This window comes from Labeo rohita, chromosome 18, assembly GCF_022985175.1.
Source record: "Labeo rohita strain BAU-BD-2019 chromosome 18, IGBB_LRoh.1.0, whole genome shotgun sequence".
Classification (NCBI taxonomy): Eukaryota; Metazoa; Chordata; class Actinopteri; order Cypriniformes; family Cyprinidae; genus Labeo; species Labeo rohita.
In genome coordinates this window covers 13,106,015-13,124,748 of record NC_066886.1, presented here as the reverse complement: position 1 = coordinate 13,124,748, position 18,734 = coordinate 13,106,015, and the positions used below count along the sequence as shown (strand labels likewise).

The 18,734-nt window shown below is 40.3% G+C and overlaps 1 protein-coding gene across 1 annotated transcript in view; it reads left to right on the top strand.

Moving 5' to 3' along the window:
• Positions 1-18,734, top strand: part of cttnbp2 (cortactin binding protein 2) — a 57,120-nt gene that overhangs the window by 27,933 nt on the left and 10,453 nt on the right. The window contains exons 3-13 of the mRNA XM_051134723.1: positions 2,798-3,022; positions 4,629-6,075; positions 9,232-9,438; positions 9,619-9,718; positions 10,977-11,127; positions 11,484-11,711; positions 11,812-11,929; positions 12,590-12,847; positions 15,057-15,152; positions 17,770-17,849; positions 18,269-18,355. Of these exons, the coding sequence (XP_050990680.1) occupies positions 2,798-3,022; positions 4,629-6,075; positions 9,232-9,438; positions 9,619-9,718; positions 10,977-11,127; positions 11,484-11,711; positions 11,812-11,929; positions 12,590-12,847; positions 15,057-15,152; positions 17,770-17,849; positions 18,269-18,355 (2,997 nt within the window). The remainder of the gene's footprint in view (positions 1-2,797; positions 3,023-4,628; positions 6,076-9,231; positions 9,439-9,618; positions 9,719-10,976; positions 11,128-11,483; positions 11,712-11,811; positions 11,930-12,589; positions 12,848-15,056; positions 15,153-17,769; positions 17,850-18,268; positions 18,356-18,734) is intronic.

Below are 18,734 nucleotides of genomic sequence, written 5' to 3'. Positions count from 1 at the left end.
GCCAACATAAGGATTTTAAAGATCATAATTCTGTAGTAGACCATGGTGTAATGTTCAGTCTGTATGAAACATCATCCATCCATGTACATTCCTTTGATTTAAGGCTGTCTCCAATTTTTCTCACCCACTTCCTTTTGTTTTCCACTTACATGGCAGACTGCACTCATAATGAAATAAGCCTGGTCCAGCACTGGTCTGTCTGTTCGCGCTAAATGGACTGAAAGCAACTCACTGAAAGCTGTGATACTTAGCAGAAGTAAACTGATCCTGACACTTGCAATGAGAGTCATCTATCTCTGGGTTTGCACGTGCGTGTGTCTGTTTGTACATCTGTAGGTTGATTATTTCCTTCTATGGTTAGGCAATAGTTGGGCCTCCAGGATGCTTTGTGCTCTTTGCATGGTTCCTTCTGCTTCCAGTACACACTCTGTGTTAAACAGGGACACCCTGTAGAGAGTGAACTTGTAGATTATCTCTGCCATTTGATCTGCTTGTTCATTTTATAGCATTACTATCCAGGACAGATGGGTAGTGTAGATCAGCCCAGTGGGTTGCCTGACACTAAGCATGTTTTTGTGACAGGGTTAATTCATGCAAAAAAGAAAATTCTGTCATTAAAGGAGAAGTTCAATTACAGAACAAAAATGTACAGATAATTTACTCACCCCCCCGTCATCCAAGATGTTCATGTCTTTCTTTCTTCAGTCGTAAAGAAATTATGTTTCTTGAGGAAAACATATTAGGAATTCTCTCCTTATAGTGGACTTCTGTGGCGCCCGCAAGTTTGAATTTCCAAAATGCATTTTAAATGCAGCTTCAAAGGGTTCTAAACTCCAGCCAAAGAATAAGGGTCTTATCTAGAAAAACCTAAAAACAAATTTAACCTCAAATGCTCGTCTTGTCTAGCTGTGTGTGAACTCTCTGTATTCTGGTTCAAGACAGTTAAGGTAGGTTAAAAAACTTCGAAATTGTCCTACATTGCTGTTTTAACTTTTTTGGTAAAGGGCATTTGATCTTCTTTGCTCGTTCACTTTGTAAACACTGGGTCGGTACTTCTGCAGCGCTGTAGGACAATTTTGATAACAAAAAACTAAGAATAAACAATTAAATGAAAAACCATTAAATGTGATGGAATTCTGAATTTCCTCACTGTAAATTACAAGATAACTTTTCACTTCCAAATATGTGATCCTAGACCACAAAACCACTCTTAAGTAGCACGGGTATATTTGTAGCAATAGCCAAAAATGAATTGTGTGGGTCAAAATGATCATTTTTTAACCTAAAAATCATTAGAACATGTTCCATGAAGATATTTTGTAAATTTCCTGCTGTAAATATATCAAAACTTAATTTTTGATTAGTAATATGCTTTGCTAAGAACTTCGCAACTTTAAAGGCCATTTTCTAATAGTTGCGTACTGGCCAAATATTGTCCTATTCTAACAAACCATACATCAATGAAAAGCTTATTTATTCAGCTTTCAGTTGATGTATAAATCTCAGTTTCAAAAAATTGACCCTAATGACTTGGCACAACAATTTACAGGTTTTTACATTAGCACAGGATTTTACTACTAAAATAGATTTTTTTTTTTACATTTGGACAACTTTAAAGGCGATTTTCTCAATATTTTGATTTTTTTGCACCCTCAGATTCCAGATTTTCAAATAGTTGTATCTCGACCAAATATTGTCCTATTATAACAAACCATACATCAGTGGATAACTTTACCACTAAAATTAATTATTTTTTACAGAATGCATCTTTCGGCTCACTGCAGATGCAACCGGTTAACCTTTTTCCCAAGTTACAGTTAACATCTTTGCTATGCCCCTGAATCTATGTAGCATCTATGTAGCATCTTCTTGCAGTGAAATACAGCATCACTCATCCATGTTGATTTGTGTCAAGGAAAACATCACATTTGTATCTGACTGTTTGCCATGGGGCATTATGACACAGCTAGCCCTTGCTGACCCTGCTGAGATGACCAGCTGGTCTTGACACGGCCTAAGTAAATGCCAGGCCGTGATCAAATCAAAAATAATTAGGTCTGACGAGAAAGACTGAACATGGCATTGGTTTCATACAGATTACTTTAACACATAATATTTGTTTTCGAAGACTTACTTCATTTAAAAGTAGACATGTCAGGCTTTCTATAGATATCTAAGTTCTTTTTGGCGTTATCAGAAAAACTGCCACAAACCGCGCCGGTGCGTTTTTAGACCCCAGAGCGTTAATGGTCACCCCTGAAAAAGTGCTAACCTGCTCTCTGTGTGAACGTGTACTGTATTAATTGGTTTGTGTGTGTGTGTGTGTGTGCATCAGAAAGTAGAAGAGCGTAAAGCCTTCTTTTGTTATTAGTGTACAGCTTAATTAATAGTACACGATTGTTTGCGCACTAAAGTTCCCACACTGGAATAATTCCCAAAGCAGATACCCACAAGATCACGAGGGAGGTTGGAGACTTGCATGTCTCTAGGCCAAAGCACATTAAGTCAGCAAGACATTTCTTCTCACCCACCACTTACTGTACATGCATCACCAAGGAAACATAATGTGTAATAATTGCTGTGTTATTTCACAATAATTTGCCAGCATCCCACAGGCACCACATTGGCATCATAATGATGCTAGGATTTGTATTTACCTCTTGACCTGTGTTTACATGTGCAAAAACATTAAAATATTGATCAGAATTTGGTCTCATTCCTATTTTATGTAAGCACTGTGTAAATTATTTGCTATAGCAAAATCAAGCCAATATTCTTGCTTCTATTTTCCTCATAGGCTCGAAGGAAAGAAGTGTTCCTGCAGGAGCGTTATGGACAGTTCAGTCTGACGGACCCGTTCCTCGCCCTGCAAAGGGACTTTGAGTCAGGGACGGGGTCGAAAGACCGCAGGCCTGTTAGCGCGAGCCCCATTACTGTGCTGGAAGCTGTTATGGCCCATTGCCGTAAGATGCAGGAGAGGATGTCTGCCCAGCTCTCGGCCGCTGAGAGCAGACAGAAGAGGGTAAGACCTCAAATCAAGTATGTTTAATTGCGTTTGTATATATGATTAACAGGGCAGGACTACAGAAAGGATTATGTGTGAACTATTGCAAGAGTATTTGCATATTCCATCTGAAATAAGTCTGTTGGATTACCTTGACGTGATTAAGTTTCCTGTCAGAGGTTTGCTGAGGTGTACCTAGTTATTCTTGGAATACACTCTAGTATGCAATGTGTACACCTCTGTGTGTGTCTTTTTAGGGGTGTGTAGTAATGTGTCTACATCATCTACGCTGAAACTGTGCACAAATAGTGACATGAAATCAAGGCAAAATCCACTTTTTCCTCCATATAAGCATAGTACATGTCAGAAAACAGTAAAAAAAAAAAAAAAAAAAAAAAAGACTCCAGACAAGGAGAGCAATGACGGTGTAAAAAGAAGAAGAGGAGGTGTTAGAGAAGGAGAGAAATGGATGCTAAGCTCTAAAACACTCTGCCAAACACTTTCGTAAATCTGTATCTCACAATCTGAGCTAGTGCTACAATGAATACAAGCTATGTGATATCAAAACTGGCCTTGAACTTTAAAAACACACACAGGCGTGCTTCGTCCAAGTGATCCTTGGCCCATCACTGCACACCATTTCTGCAGACCAGCTATCAGCTGTGTCCACCTTCTCAGTGGCTTCAGTTATATTTTCGGATTATATATTTCAAGATACAGTTTATATATAGGTACATAGCATGCGTATTTATGTTACACTGACACTGAGAGAAGTGAGCTCTCTTTTCCAATAATAAACACTTGTGCTTGGTTGTTATGGTGACAGTTCTCTTATTGCATTGGTACTGTTGTTAAATGTAACAGCTTTTGTATATAGTACTAGCCACAATGAGGAAATGTTAAATTATGTTTATGAATAGTATAAACATGCAGTAGTTGGGTGTTTTCACAGTGATTTCTGTCTGCTTTTAGCCACTGTGCTAACTGTTTGCTTTTTGTTGTCTCATTATTTTTGAGCAAGTATTAATTTATTCATAGGCTAAGCAGCTTAAATCTGTAAATAAAGACTGCACTCCTATCTGTAACATGTAGTGTCAATTTGAGTTAATTGGCCACCCTTCTTTCCTGCAAGGAGTATGTTTTGGAATTCCTCAGCGGTTGATAGTATTCAATTCAATTCCTTCTTGATTTTCATATTAAAAGCAACTGATACCTCAAAGGTCAAACTGCTTTCACACATTATTGATATGGTCAGCTCAGCCAGCACCTTACCATATGAATACTGATTTCTTGACCTACTTTTCGAAGGAGCAACTAATGAAGCCACAGTCTCCAAAATAGACATTGGGGTTTATTAATTTATTTTTAAATGTGGCTTAGAAAGCATAGAAAAACACTACAACTAATAAATTAATGCAAACATTTCATTAGTTGAGGTTAGACATAATGTTTTCTGATTTGAGGGCTTTGTAGAAGTTTCATTGTACTAGATTTTAAAGTCATTTTCAATGCATGGTTTACTACCATTGTCCAATGGACTTGTTTAATAATGAGTGTCTTGCTTTATGTGTGTGTTATCTACTCTCTGCGAGTCTCACGTTTGCCCTGCTGCTGCTGTGTCTAGCTTGAAATGGAGAAACTGCAGCTGCAGAGCCTGGAGCAGGAACACAGGAAGCTGTCGGCTCAGCTGAAGGATGAGCGAGAGAAAAACAAACACGTGGTGATGTCACTGGTGCACGAATGCAAGCAGCTAGCGGCTCGTGTGGTTGAAGAGAACCAGCGCTTTGAGGAGCTCTCTTCCCGCACTGAGCAGGATAGTCGTTCTGTGGGACGACTGGAGGAAGAACTGGCATCTGAACGACGCCGTAGCCAACAGATGGAAGCGGAGATGGAGAAACAGCTTGCAGAGTTTGACACAGAGCGAGAGCAGTTACGGTCCAGGCTTAGCCGCGAGGAGATGCGTGCCGCAGAGCTGCGAGCTGAAAGTGAGAATCTCCGCCAGCAGGTGGAGCAGCTAAGAACTGAGCGATGCAAAGACGCCCCACCACTGCCTTCTGCCCCAGCATCTGCCCCAGTTAAACCCAAGACTGTGGCATCCGTGGCTGTGGGCACTGAGGCAACCGTTTGCAAGACTGCTTCCTCTCAGACAGATGCACCGCTGGAAAACGAAGGAGCTAAGAAGGTGCCACTTTCCATCCCCGTCAAGCCTACAGGTTCCACTTATGCTAGCATGAACCTACCTAAGACTTCCAGTGTGGGCCGGGGGCTACACCACGGGAGCTCTCAGGCAGAAAATGGAGGAGAGGGCCAAACACATCCGCATGGCTCACATTCACCTGGTGTGTCCGCTACCTTGCCGACTGGGGTCAGTCCACGCGTCCAGGCGGCCCGTTACAAATTCCAACCCTCTGCCTCGGAGCAGGACCAAAATGGAACCGCAAACCAGAGCCCCCCTTCCCGAGACCTGTCCCCAACAAATCGAGACAACTTTGCAGCCAAACAGCAGGCACGCCACACAGTTACACAGGTTCTCTCCCGCTTTACAAGCCCTCCAGCAGGGGGTCCCCCTGCAGCCCTTCGTCCTGGTCTGCCACACTCCGCATCCGAGGGGGGACCCTTCACCGGGCGTTTGGGCCACCCCCAGATAGGCCTTAAATCACCAACTGTGGCCCGCATCGACAGGGGTAACCCACCTCCCATTCCACCAAAAAAACCAGGACTGTCCCAGACACCGTCCCCTCCACACCCACCAATCAAAGTAGTAGGTGAAGCCAGCAGGTCCCCAGGAACAGGACTGGGGGTGGGCCTTGCCAAATCAACTGCCACCCCTCAGCTTCCACCAAAGCCCTCCTTAGATTTGGGCGGTAATGTCCCAGCCTTGACTGCGTCACAGGTGGGTGCTTCCTGCACTGGCTGGCCGTGGGGGTCGCAGCCGACAGCAGCATGTGTGGAGTGTCCCCTTGTCACCACCTCCTCCACAGCTACCATTGTCAGTAGCCCCTCCATAAACCCACCTAGTCTTCCGTCCCATAGCCCCCAGCACCCGGGCAGTCCCCTGGCAGCAGCATCAGGTAAAAGGGTGCTCCATTCTTCACCCTTGCTTTCACTGCTTCTCCTCTCTACTCCCCTGCTTTTTCATACTTGATGTATTCTTCAGTAAGTCCTAGCAGAGGGGGACATAGACTTGGAGAAACCAAGAGAGGAGTACTCATACACTACTAGGGTTACCTGTGCCGTACTTCAACGTAACCAAGATTTGTAAGATTCTCAAGGGCACCTACCCATGTCAGGACAGTTTCTTGACTTCACCAAAGCACTTTTAGAAATTAATAGGTCAGGTTGACCCTCTCTTGACAAAGCAGGTCTCTAGGGGTCTTTCCTGTAACCCATTTCTGAAGCTGATGCCAGAGGCTGCTCTATCCCCTTTCCTCCCATTGACCTACCGCATGGTTCTGCTTCTCCTGTGTTCCACCACTAACCTGTTTTCCACAATGTCTTATACTAACCACTCTACCGTGTCCATGCCACCATCTGTTTCTTTGTTTCACCTACTGTAGAGGAACTTGAAACTTGTGAATGTGGTGTCATTCTCTGCATTTTTAATGTTTAATTCCATTGTTTCAAAGACGTTCCTAGACAACTAACCCAATGTAATTGTATTTTTCCAAGATCTTGTACTTAAATATTCCTAAATATGTCTCTCTGCATTTGTTCTGCACAATAGTATTCACTTTTACATCTGAGATGTACCTGTAAAATCTAGACTGCAAATTCATATCTTAGAGTATAGTTGTCTAATCTTGCTCCTGGAGGTTCAATGTCCTGCAAAGTTTAGCTCCAACACACCTTTCTAGAAGTTTGTAGTGATCCCAAAGACCTTGACTGGTTGGTTCAAGTGTATTTGATTGGGGTCGGACCAAAACTCTACAGGACAGTGGCCCTCAAGGAGCAGAATTGGACACCCATTTTAGAATAAAGCGATGCCTTCCATAAAGGCCAGCATAGATTAGCAGGAATGTCCTTTCTGATCCAACTGGTTAACGCCAATTTGTTGTTAGTCTAGATCAGGGATAGGTCCTGGAGTGCTGATGTCCTGCAGAATTTAGCTCCAACCCTGATCAAACACACCTAAATGAGCTAGATCGGTATCTTTAGAATTACTAGAGCTACAGTCAGGTGAGGGTTTTTCAGGGTAGGAGCTACTGTAAACTCTGCAAGAGATCTGCACTTCAGGACCGATGTTCCCTATCCCTTGCCTGTGTCTTGCAGAGTTTTGCTCCAACCCCAATTAGACACACCTGAACCAGCTAATCAAGCTCTTACTAGGCATGCTTGAAACTCCCAGACAGGTGTGTTGAGGCAAGTTGGAGCTAAACTCCACAGGATATTGGCCCTCCAGGACCGAGTTTGGGCACTCCTGGTCTAGATCAGGGGTTCTCAACTCTTTCCCATCAAGGTCCACTTTCCTACAGAGTTTAGCTCCAACCTTGATCAAGCTCATCTGCTAGTAACTTTCTAGTAATCCTGAAGACCTTGATTAGCTTGTTCAGGTGTGCTTGATTAGGGTTGGAAAGTGGATCTTGAAGGCCAGAGTTTAGAATCCATGGTCTAGATCAGTGGTTCTCAACCCCAGTCCTCGAGGCCCACTGCTCTGCACATTTTATAGTATGTTTCTGGATCTAACACACTCAGTTCATGGATATTTCTCCTAACGAGCTGATGATCTGAATCAGGTGCATTAAATGAGGGAGACAAAATGTGTCGAGCGATAGGCCCCGAGGACTGGAGTTGAGAACCACTGGTCTAAATAGTAATTGGTCAAACAGCATCATCTTTCTTGTAAAGTATCTTTGGTTAAGCTAATTACAAATCCTAGTGGAGACACCAGTACATTCTACGCTGGTGACCAACATCAAAAACACAACATATGCTGGTCTTTTCAGCAGGGTAGTTCCAAAAATGCTTTGACAAAGATGTCAGTTAGGTAGAGGCATGCATTGGTATGTAAGCAAAAAGTCTGAGACAGCTCCAACTGCAGTTAGATTTTCCCCTTGGAAATAGTGTCAGAAGCTTTAGAGTTCTTTCACATTTTGAAATACCACCCTGTGTCTGCAGGCCTCTTCATAGCTTTCTGAGAGCTCCAGAGAAAGACAGTTGTAACGCCAGTGAAAGCAGAGCAAGTATTCCAGCAGAGTCTTCCTCTTCATTGTCACTAGAGACTAATCCACAGGGTAGCTCTGAGAGATGTCGGTAGCTAGCTGTCATCGCTAAATGCTAAAAAATAGCACTTTTCTCCTCTCTCTGCAGCCACTCAGCCATGGCAGTTCTCTGAGGCTCGTCTGCTCTCTCTGCCGCCCATTTTAACCCAGAAAAGAGCCAATAATCTTATGCTTTCCACTGGACCTCAATGAAACACCCTATCTCTCTCACTTCAACTCCCTCCACTAACCGAGATAAACATAGAGAATCCCTAGAGACAAAGCTATTTAAAAACATGCTTTAGCATTAGCAATCAGATACTAGACTAGTTACTAGACTAGTAACTAGTTAGTCTTTTGAATTCTGTTTTCATAGGTACCAGCTAGCCAGTAGTATTTCCTGTGCTTTGTCAAAATTCATCTGTTTCTCTGCTGTAGTTTCCATTTTTCTAACGCTGTCTAATTGAAGTGTCTCACACAATCAGCTCCATGTTTAGAATGTTTAGTTTGACTGACACAATCTGTGATGCGTGTCTTTGATTAATTTACCATAAACTGCCTGCTGCCTGATTTCATTTATCCGGTTGAGCTTTGTCTTTTATTTGACTGTTTGTTTTTAACCTGACCTAATAACAGATGAAGTTGACTTTAGCTTTTAAAAAAGGATTTGATTAGTAGAATAGAGGGTGTGAATTGCAAATACACTCTTTAGAATAATACATTTTCAATGTTGTGCCAAAATGTGTGCATCGCATAAACATTTACCCTATGTTTTGACTAAATTCAGCCTACTTCGCTTTTCCTCTCGAACACAAATTTTGTGTGTTCATCTCTCTAGAGAGTAATTTGGTTACTGGACTACAAAATAGTTGTCTCAGTCAGCACTGCGCCAGTGGCAGTGGCCTTAAATTATTTCTGAATGACAAATGGAGTCGTTCATCTGGGTAATGTTTTGGATAAGAGAACACATTTTGACACAACACAAGCACCCTGCCTCACTAGTTACTGCTGTTGCTTGAACCCTCCCAGGCTGGTGTCCCTCCATAGTCCCCTCGCTAACCTGCGGTGACCCCGTCCCCCTGGATGACGGGCAAACCCTTCTCCTCCAAGCTGCTTCCCAGGGAAATGTCACTTTATTGTCTATGCTGCTTAACCAAGATCCACTATTGGATATTCATCACCATCAACATGAATTAACCTCTGCCTTGATCTCTGCTGCTCTTAATGGACACACAGGTACGTGCTGGATGGATTAGCATTTGTATGCATGAAAATGATTGAAATTTGCAAGCATTGTGCTTTTGTCTCAAAAGTTTTACTGTAGACATTATACAGTGATAATGTAGATATAAAATTACCTGTGTAAATATTCACAGTGGACAAAAAATGTAAACAGTGTGTTTGTCTATTCTATAGACTGCTTAAATCTGCTGCTGACTTCAGGGGCATCTGCTGATGCTGTCGATGAAACAGGATTTACGCCGTTACATGCCGCTGCTGAAAATGGTCACCATGGGTGAGTCCTCTGTTCCTATTTTCTGGCACTGCGTAATATCATTGCGCCTGCTGCACCCATGGTATGGCAGCAAAGTTTTAATACAACATTTAAATAAACTAGAAGTTAATATTAAGTGACATTGTCTGACTGTAACACTATTGCCTGATTTTTTTTTATTTCATCGTCAAAAATAGTTTGAAACACAACTGATCCGCTGCGCATCTCCATTCAAACACAGCGATATTTTGTTTATGAATGAACATGCATTTTTAAATGAATCTAGTGAGTCAATGATTCAATTTACCATTCATAAAGACAGTCACTTCAACAGAGCCGTTCGAATGAATCAAATGAATGATACGATTCAGTAGTTAAATCAGTGACTTGCCGCCACCTACTGGCAGTTTTAGTTTCATTTTAAAATATCTTTTAAGTTATTTAAATCGTTTAATATTTCTATATTCAAAATGTTATATTAAAAACATTAATCTCAACATTAATTGATGAATTTGATTGTACTCATGCCACCTCTGAGCCTCATTAAACATGAAAATACACCTACAAGCCACTTTTGTGTTCTTCTGTGCCACCTCTGTAGTACAAATTATTTTTATTAATACTGATCTTTTAATACTAATTCTTATTCTACTTGTTCTTATACTGTTGTTTTAATTAGAAATTTTAAAAAGCTTAACATTTTTTTACATTTGACAAAAATATGTTTTTTAATAAAGTTAGAAAAATGCCATTACAAAGGTAAAAACAAAATTCCCCTGTAAATCACTTTAAAGAGTCAAATATCACCCTGTAATAGGTCATTTTTTATTAGATTTTTTGATTATTAATTAGAAGGTGCTCCTAAAATTTTGACTGTGCTCCTAAAAGAAAAAAAGTAAGCTCAGAGCCCTGTGTTTTATTTTTGTACTACATTTTTTTTTCTCATCCAGTCTTTTGAGGAGGATGAAGCAGACCGTTCTTTTAAAGCAGCATGTAACAGGCTTGTTTAAAAATCCCTTTGCTTTAGTGCATTAAATGATTGACAGTTGAGTAGGTGGTTTGCATCAAGACAGATTAGTGTTTAAAATAAAATGTGATGTACTCACATGCTTGTGACTACCTCAATATGTGAATTGAGTAACCAGATGACAAAACGTTTTGGACGTGTAATTAGCGCTGCCCAGTTGTGATTCAATTGTGTAACCAGCGTCTACAAAATTTTGTGTCTCTGTGTTTCTCTATGCAATGATAACAATCTCAGCTGCTCTCTCATTGGTAGGTGCGTGAGAGCTCTTGTGAAATGTGGAGCTGATTTGGAGAGGGAGTGTTCGCAGGGAAGGACCCCTCTGTACCTGGCCTGTGAACAGGGACATGTGGAGTCTGTGAAAGTCTTGCTAGACGCAGGAGCGGACTGTTCACATGTCACGACTGTGAGTTTTCAGATGCGCACTGGCACCAGTGTCGCTCAAATGTCAATTACATTCTGCGTTCCTGAACACGTTAGGAAACACTGCCCCTCTTTTCATCTCCATGGTTACCTTAACAGTTGAGCGTGGGTATTTCACTGTCTGTGTGTTGCTCAGAATGTAATTACGGCCCCTATTTTAGAAACACTTAATTATGCCCTAGATGTTTTCTCAGTTTGCTCTAATTTATTGGGCTGAAAAAAACCCAAAATATCCTGGGAAATTCTAAAGGTCTATATTAAGATGTTTTGCAAATTTCCTCCAAAAGAGCTGTTTTTGTACCTCTTTACTTCTTAAACGTAAGTGTTTGTTATTCATAGGATAACTGCACGGCTCTGCACGCCGCGGTCAGTTCAGGTCATGTGGGCCCTTTGAAGCTCCTGCTACATCACCCATCTCCTGAACCAGATTTGGGTGTCCCTGCATCTCCTTCAGACCCCAACCAGGAGCTCCAACACCCTGGCATAACCAAGGCCAGCCAAATTCTCAACCACAGTAACAAGGATGGCTGGACTGCTGCCCATATTGCTGCATCCAGGGGCTACAAGGTGACACGTTTGATGCTTTTTCACACCTAAAAATAAGAGTTAGAGGAGACTGATAAACACAGATGGTGCCTTTCATGCTAATGTATCTTCTGGTTCACAGAAATGCCTGGAGGTTTTGTGTAACCACAGTCAACAGGACATGGAGAAGAGGGATAAATGCAATCGCACCATACATGATGTTGCCACGGATGACTGCAAAGACCTACTAGAGAATCTGGGTAAGTATGGTGGTGATAAAGCGATGGAGCTGTGTACGAATGTGATAGTTTGGCCAGTTGAACCAATATGTGATAGTTGACTTAAAGGGATAGTTCACCCAAAAATGAAAATTCTGTCACTAATTTCTCAACCTCATTTCATTCCAAACCCGTAAGACCTTCGTTCATCTTCGGAACACAAATTATGATTTTTTAAATGAAATCTGAGAGCTTTCTGATCCTGCATAGACAACAACACAACTGACATGTTCAAAGCAAAGGTAGTAGGGACATTGTTAAAATAGTCCATGTGACATCAGTGGTTCATCCGTAATTTTATGAAGCTACGAGAATACTTTTTGTGTGCAAAGAAAATATAAATAATGGCTTTATTAAACAATTTCTTCTCTTCTGTGTCAGTCTTTGATGCACATTCACAACAATACCACAACGCTTTCTGGGCCTTGAATGTGGTAGTTCTGTTGCTGTCTATGCAGGGTCAGAAAGCTCTTGGATTTCATCAAAAATATCTTAATTTGTGTTCTGGAGATGAACAAAGGTCTTACAGTTTTGACATGAGAGTAAGTGATTAATGACTGAATTTTCATTTTTGGGTAAACTATTCCTTTAAGTTACTACAGCTTTATCATTTAACATTTCTTTTGATTTCTACCCTACTAGACTGGTACGTAGTGGTTGTACAGGTGCTTATGAGCTCACCGGAGCGTCTTTGCCCTGTGGATCTCCTGGAGGATGGCTGCGCTGTTGGCAAAGTTACGATTCAGCGCCATACTAGCTGGGAAGAACTAACAGGAAGCTTGAGTCACCTGCTGACCAGTCACCTCCAGCTAATTTGTGGGAGCTGGGAACTGGAGGAATCTCTGGGGAGAACAGACACTTTGGGCCTCTCTTCTTACAGTATGGCCTCTGTAATTATAGGTAAACACGTCTACAGCTTACAGTATAACTAGCTACTTGCCTAGAAATTCAGATTAATTTGTATCCCCATAACTTTATGTGTTGCATTAAATAATAAAAATACTAATACAAATTCTCATATTGTCTTCACCCCAAAACCAGAAGAAAATGTGAATACACTACCATTTAAAAGCCTGAGGTTAAAGGAGAAGTTCACTTCCAGAACAAAAAATTACAGATAATTTACTCACCCCCTTGTCATCCAAGATGTTCATGTCTTTTTTTCTTCAGTCATAAAGAAGTTGTGTTTTTTGAGGAAAACATTTCAGGATTTATCTCTATAGAGTGGACATTTATGGTGCCCCCCGAACTTTCAAAATGATGTTTAAATGCAGCTTCAAAAAGCTCTAAACAATCCCAGGGCCCTATCTAGCGAAACAATTGGTTATTCTCTTAAAAAAATGTACCATTTATATACTTTTTAACCTCAAATGCTCATCTTGTCTAGCTCTGCGAGGCACATGCATACTCTGTGTAATCCGGGTCAATACAGTTAGGGTAGGTCGAAAAACTCCCATCTTACTTTCTCGTCCAACTTCAAAATCATCCTACATCACTGCACAAGTACCGACTCAGTGTTTACAAAGTGAACGTAGAAAGCGTCAAACGTCTTTTACAAAGGTAAAACAGCGATGTAGGAAGTTGAAGTTGATTTTGAAGTTGGAGGAGAAAATGAGATGGGAGTTTTTCGACTTAACCTAACTGTTTTGAACTGTAATCCTAACTGTATCCTCAAGAATTACTGTGTTATTACTAGTCTTCAGTTTCGCATGATCTTTCAGAAACCAAAATTCTTGTTATTAATGTTGAAAATGGTTGTGCTGTTTTAAGTGTTTGTGGAAACCGCGATACATTTTTTTCAGGATTTTTTTATGAATAGCAAGTTCAAATGAAGCGCATTTATTAAAAATAGAATTTTATTGTAACAGTGTAAAAGTATTTACTATCAATTTTGATCAATTTAATACATCCTTGCTGAATAAAAATATACATTTCTTTAAAAAAAAACACTTTTGAATGGTAGTGTATATAATTTATATATCCCTCAAATTTTCATTCTGATTTTCATTTATTTATTTGATGCATTTTTGGTTTTATGGTAATTTGCAATGTCACAATGCAAAACAGCATCTTTTAAGGCCTATTTTGACTTGAAATATGACTTGAACATTTTTCACCCTTTCACTGACATATTTGAATGCACAGTGCAAAAGCAGCCATGATCGTTTCATGATTTCTTTGAAATGCAACCTGTAGCGTAGAGACACATTTGCAATGGCTATTCATAGATGACCCCAGCCTCCTGAACAGCTGCAGTGCTTCCTGAATTGCCCTTGGTCACTATTCAAGTATTAATTTTCCCACCTCAGCGATTTTATACGCCTGTTGTCATAGATGCAAGAAAAAAGAGACGACCAAAGAGCCCAATGTTATATATATATCAAATATAACTGTCACTAGAAAGATTTGTGGTATAAAACATCTGAATATAGACCGCAGCACCGCACACACATTCACACAAACGTGCTATTATCCACTTGTGTAGGCTCTTCAGTAGTTACGCTGACAGTGGCTCTAGTGAGCGTGAAGTTAAAATGGCTCTTGTCTTGGGTGTTGTCCAACACCGAAGTGGGCCAAGTAGGGAAGGACGTGGGATAGGGGCCTAACTGAGCTTGGCTCGACCCGAGGGTTGTCATGCAGGGCTGCTGAAAATAAACTAGCCTTCTCCAAGTTCTCACCTATCTCTTTCACACCCCTCTGGCCTTCTCCCTCTCTCTTTTGCACTCTTTCTCTCACCGCTTCTTTTTTTGTTTACACTCAATTCCTCCCTCAAGACAAGATGTTTCCAAACACCAAGAGCAGATGTCAAATCGAAGCAATTTGGCCTACAGAGAGCAACGTGATGACTATCTACTTTTCCTGACACAAAACATGAAGAGACTGACAGACAGGAAAGCAAGAGAGAAGAGGATTTGCAGGATAAAAGCTGATTTATCATGGCTCTCAAGTTTGACATACAGTACTACTAGATGAAAACTACTCCCATGACAGTTAGGATTACACATCCGTGTCTTTCACCATAGGCAGACACATAAATCTAGCAGATGTACGTCTCCTTCCCAAATGAATCGTCTTGTTAAACTGTTATCTTTATGTGTGTGTATTTCAGGTGATGCTGTATGGTTGCCAGGGCAGGAGTTGCCTCAGTCTCCTTGGGATCTTGTTCGGAAGCGCCTGAGTCAACGTCTTACCATAAATCTTAAAGGTAGGCTTTGCAGCCGTTTTATTCAGTCTTTTTCAAACTAAGGCCTGTTGCACACCTCTTTCACACATTAAAGGCACAATATATATAATAACTTGTTTACTTACATTATTCCAAATGTTTCCAAGAATGTTTAAATCTAGAGAAATAAGCAATTTTAACTACTGTCCCATCCCTTGTCATTGCATCGCCTGCCAGTGACTTCATACACCCTCCAAAGATGCTTTATTATGTTATGCGTTTTATTAGACAGGTGACAAACGCGCAGAGTAGCATTATAACAGATCTTTCAACACGTGCATATATATAGTATGATAAATATATAGTCAACTAACCATTAGTCAATGAGAAGAGGCTTGGTCAACAAATTTATTTATTAGTTGCTTAGTCGTAGAAAAAAAAAAATCCACAGGAAGTGGCGAAGTCAAACAGTCTGTCACGGCTGGTCTATGTGGTAATATAGTACATCGGGGAGAACATCAAAATGCTCACCTATTATTCATCAATCTCAAATATGGCTTTTCATCTAAAATATGTAAGTAGTAGCAACTTTACATGGCCACTCAATCTAAAGTTAACCTAGAAAAATGCGCTATTCAGAAAAATGTGCGCATGACAGATGGAGGCGCTGATGCAGTCACTCGCTCTTAAAATACTCCGTCATTTTTGGTCACATAGATAAATGTAATACATCTTTCAAATCTGTAGACTCTACCTTTATTTGTGTGCACTCAGAATAACAACGAAACGTTGCGCTTTTGTAAAACCATGAAAGCAAACAGGATGCACTTTCTGCCATCTCAGTCTCTTTGAACTTGAGTGCGAAACTACGAAACTCTGTATACTTGTCTTGAAAAATATACAGATATGAAAAATATATCTATAGAGAGTGAAACATTTACTTTTAAATAAACCAATTCAAATAGAAAACAGATATTCTCAGATTATGTAATCCATATGAAACGCGCATACAGGCACATCACTACTGCGGAGATGGCAAGTCAGTGTCACCGACTTCATCTCTTAAGCCAAAAACAAAGAAAAGCACTAGTTTACAAATAAATTGATAAATATGCTGCAGGCGTCCCGTGTTCGGGTCCCAACTCGGGGACCTTTCCCAATCCCGCCCCCCTCTCTCTCTCCCACTTCGCCTCCTGTCATATCTGATCTGTCCTATACAATAAAGGCAAAAATGCCAAAAAATAAATCTTAAAGGAAAAAAAAAAGTGCGACTAATAGTCACCTAATGCTTAAAATGAACGAAAATAAAAAACATGAAAACACCACTGCTCTACCCCACATTCGCATGATCAAAAAGAGCGAAAGCAGTCGACTGTGGCATAACAAAAGCTCTGCTGTTTTCAAGCCGTGTCGCGCTCACCTCTCATTAGCAATCGCTCCAGCGGCCTCGTTTCACTTCCACGGCCCCACCCTGCTTCATACTACAGTGACGTTAATAAATCTTTAGTGCATTAGCTCATTTATGTACATGATTTCTACCCGAGTCCCGTCGGATTGCATCGGCATCAAACGTCATCAAACTGTGGCTTTGTTTTGAGTTTGTTTTGAATGTGTGTCCTCTAGTGGTGAAAATGACATACTGTGCCTTTAATTTTTGGCACCTGTGATTGTAGGTTAAACAGAAAATTCAGCTTTGCTATCACAAAAAAATATTTTACATTTTAAAATATGTTAAAATAGAAAATAGATTTAAAATGTAATAATCTTTTTTTTTTTCGTATTTTTAAACGCTTTGAATTTTTGAACAAATATCTATTAAAGCCTTGGCAAGCATTAGATATTTATTTTAAAAACATAAAAAATGACAAACCCCTACTGGTTTATTGGTAAATGCAAACTGATGATATTTCCAGCCTTAAACTACTTGGCACAAGCTGATTGGATCACGTTGTATATGCAGCCAATGAGCTTGCTGCTTTACATTTAAACGGCTGGTTAGCATTCACTAGAGCATTTTGCAGTGAGTTACTCCGAAACCCTCCACCTCCCCAGCTCCACCTGTATAGATCTGCTATGAGTTATTTTATATGCTATTTGTGCAGCAGCAGTATGTCTTAAATACTCACAGTACGGTATCAGCGTATGTTTTGGCAGTAGCAAGTTCCTGTACTTACTTTGCAGCAGCAGCAGCAATAATAGACAACAACAGCAGTTTAGCAGCATAGCACATCTACTCCACCAAGACCAAATACATTAACATTGTCATATCCATTACCATGCTAAAATCTTCAGAGAGTTGTCATGATAGAACTAATGTTAACAAAATGAACCTTATTGTGAAGTATTGCTGGATATTTTGTAAAATGTTTCAGATTGTTTATAAGCAGATCCGTGCTAGAAAGAATGAGCAGATCTCTTGGGTTTCCACGCTTTAATGAATAGCCACGCTGTGCTTGCCTTCATCACATGACCCTGATGTTTAGCCAGGCTCCAGAATATTCCATCTCATGCAATGGCATGTCAAAACAACTCTGTAAAGCTCTTGCTCAAATCCATTTCACGCAGATCTCCCGATCTCCCATGGCCTCTGTGTGCTCTTTGATATACTGTGTAGGTTTGATTTATGGCTCATGGCTGCTATGATTTTGCTTTCTGTCAGGCCTGTCAGAGTGCACTCTGGATGAGATGACGTACGACTCCCTGATCCCTCTACAGCTGCTGCAAAACTATGTCCGCCTGGTACGCTGACTCACTCTCAACGTCAAAGAGAGTTTTTAGCATGTCTGGGTTGCACTGGATGATCTTTAAAGTTTGGATAAAGTGTGCTGAGGGAAATAAGGCCTTGTAATACCGTGGAACCAAAACAACATTCTATAAGCCTCCAACCACCAGTTTGGCACCTTGGGGCAACAGATACTATTTGTGTTTTATAATGTTGTAATAGAAGATACATGCAGTCAACAAGCAGTAACTTAAGACAACAAAACAGCCTCCAAGACACACTTGAGTAATCAAGCCTGCATAATGGCCTGCATACATAAAATATTTGGCATGAATGATAAAGCGAAGCTGGACTAAATTTATAATGTATGTGTTGTTGTAGATATTTACCAGTGTTGGTGGTTGATAAACTGGACTGTGTTTTTGCTTGTGGTCAGGTGGAACAGTACCATAATGTCATCTTCCACGGGCTGGAGGGCAGCTTTCAGGAGTACATCGCCAACCAGATCTCTCATTTTATCAAGGTAACTATTATCAATGTTAAATATCAGTTTTTACCTCGGTAGATGAAATGTGAAATAAGAATGTGTATGCATTTCAAGTACTTTTTGTAGTTTTTGTACTTTTTAAACATTAAACACTGAATATATTAGGAGGCCTAATTACAATAAGGCTTAAATCCAACAGAGTTTCATACATAAAGTACATTGGTTCAATGATAAATTTATAAAATGTATTAAAATACAGTACTGTTCAGTTTTTGTTTTTTTGGGAAAGAAATTAATATTTGTATTCAGCAAGAATGCATTTAATTGATGAAAGATGACAAAAAAAAATTTTAAATAAATGTAATAATTTATTTATATATAAATAAATGCTGTTGTTTTGAACTTCTTGTTCAAC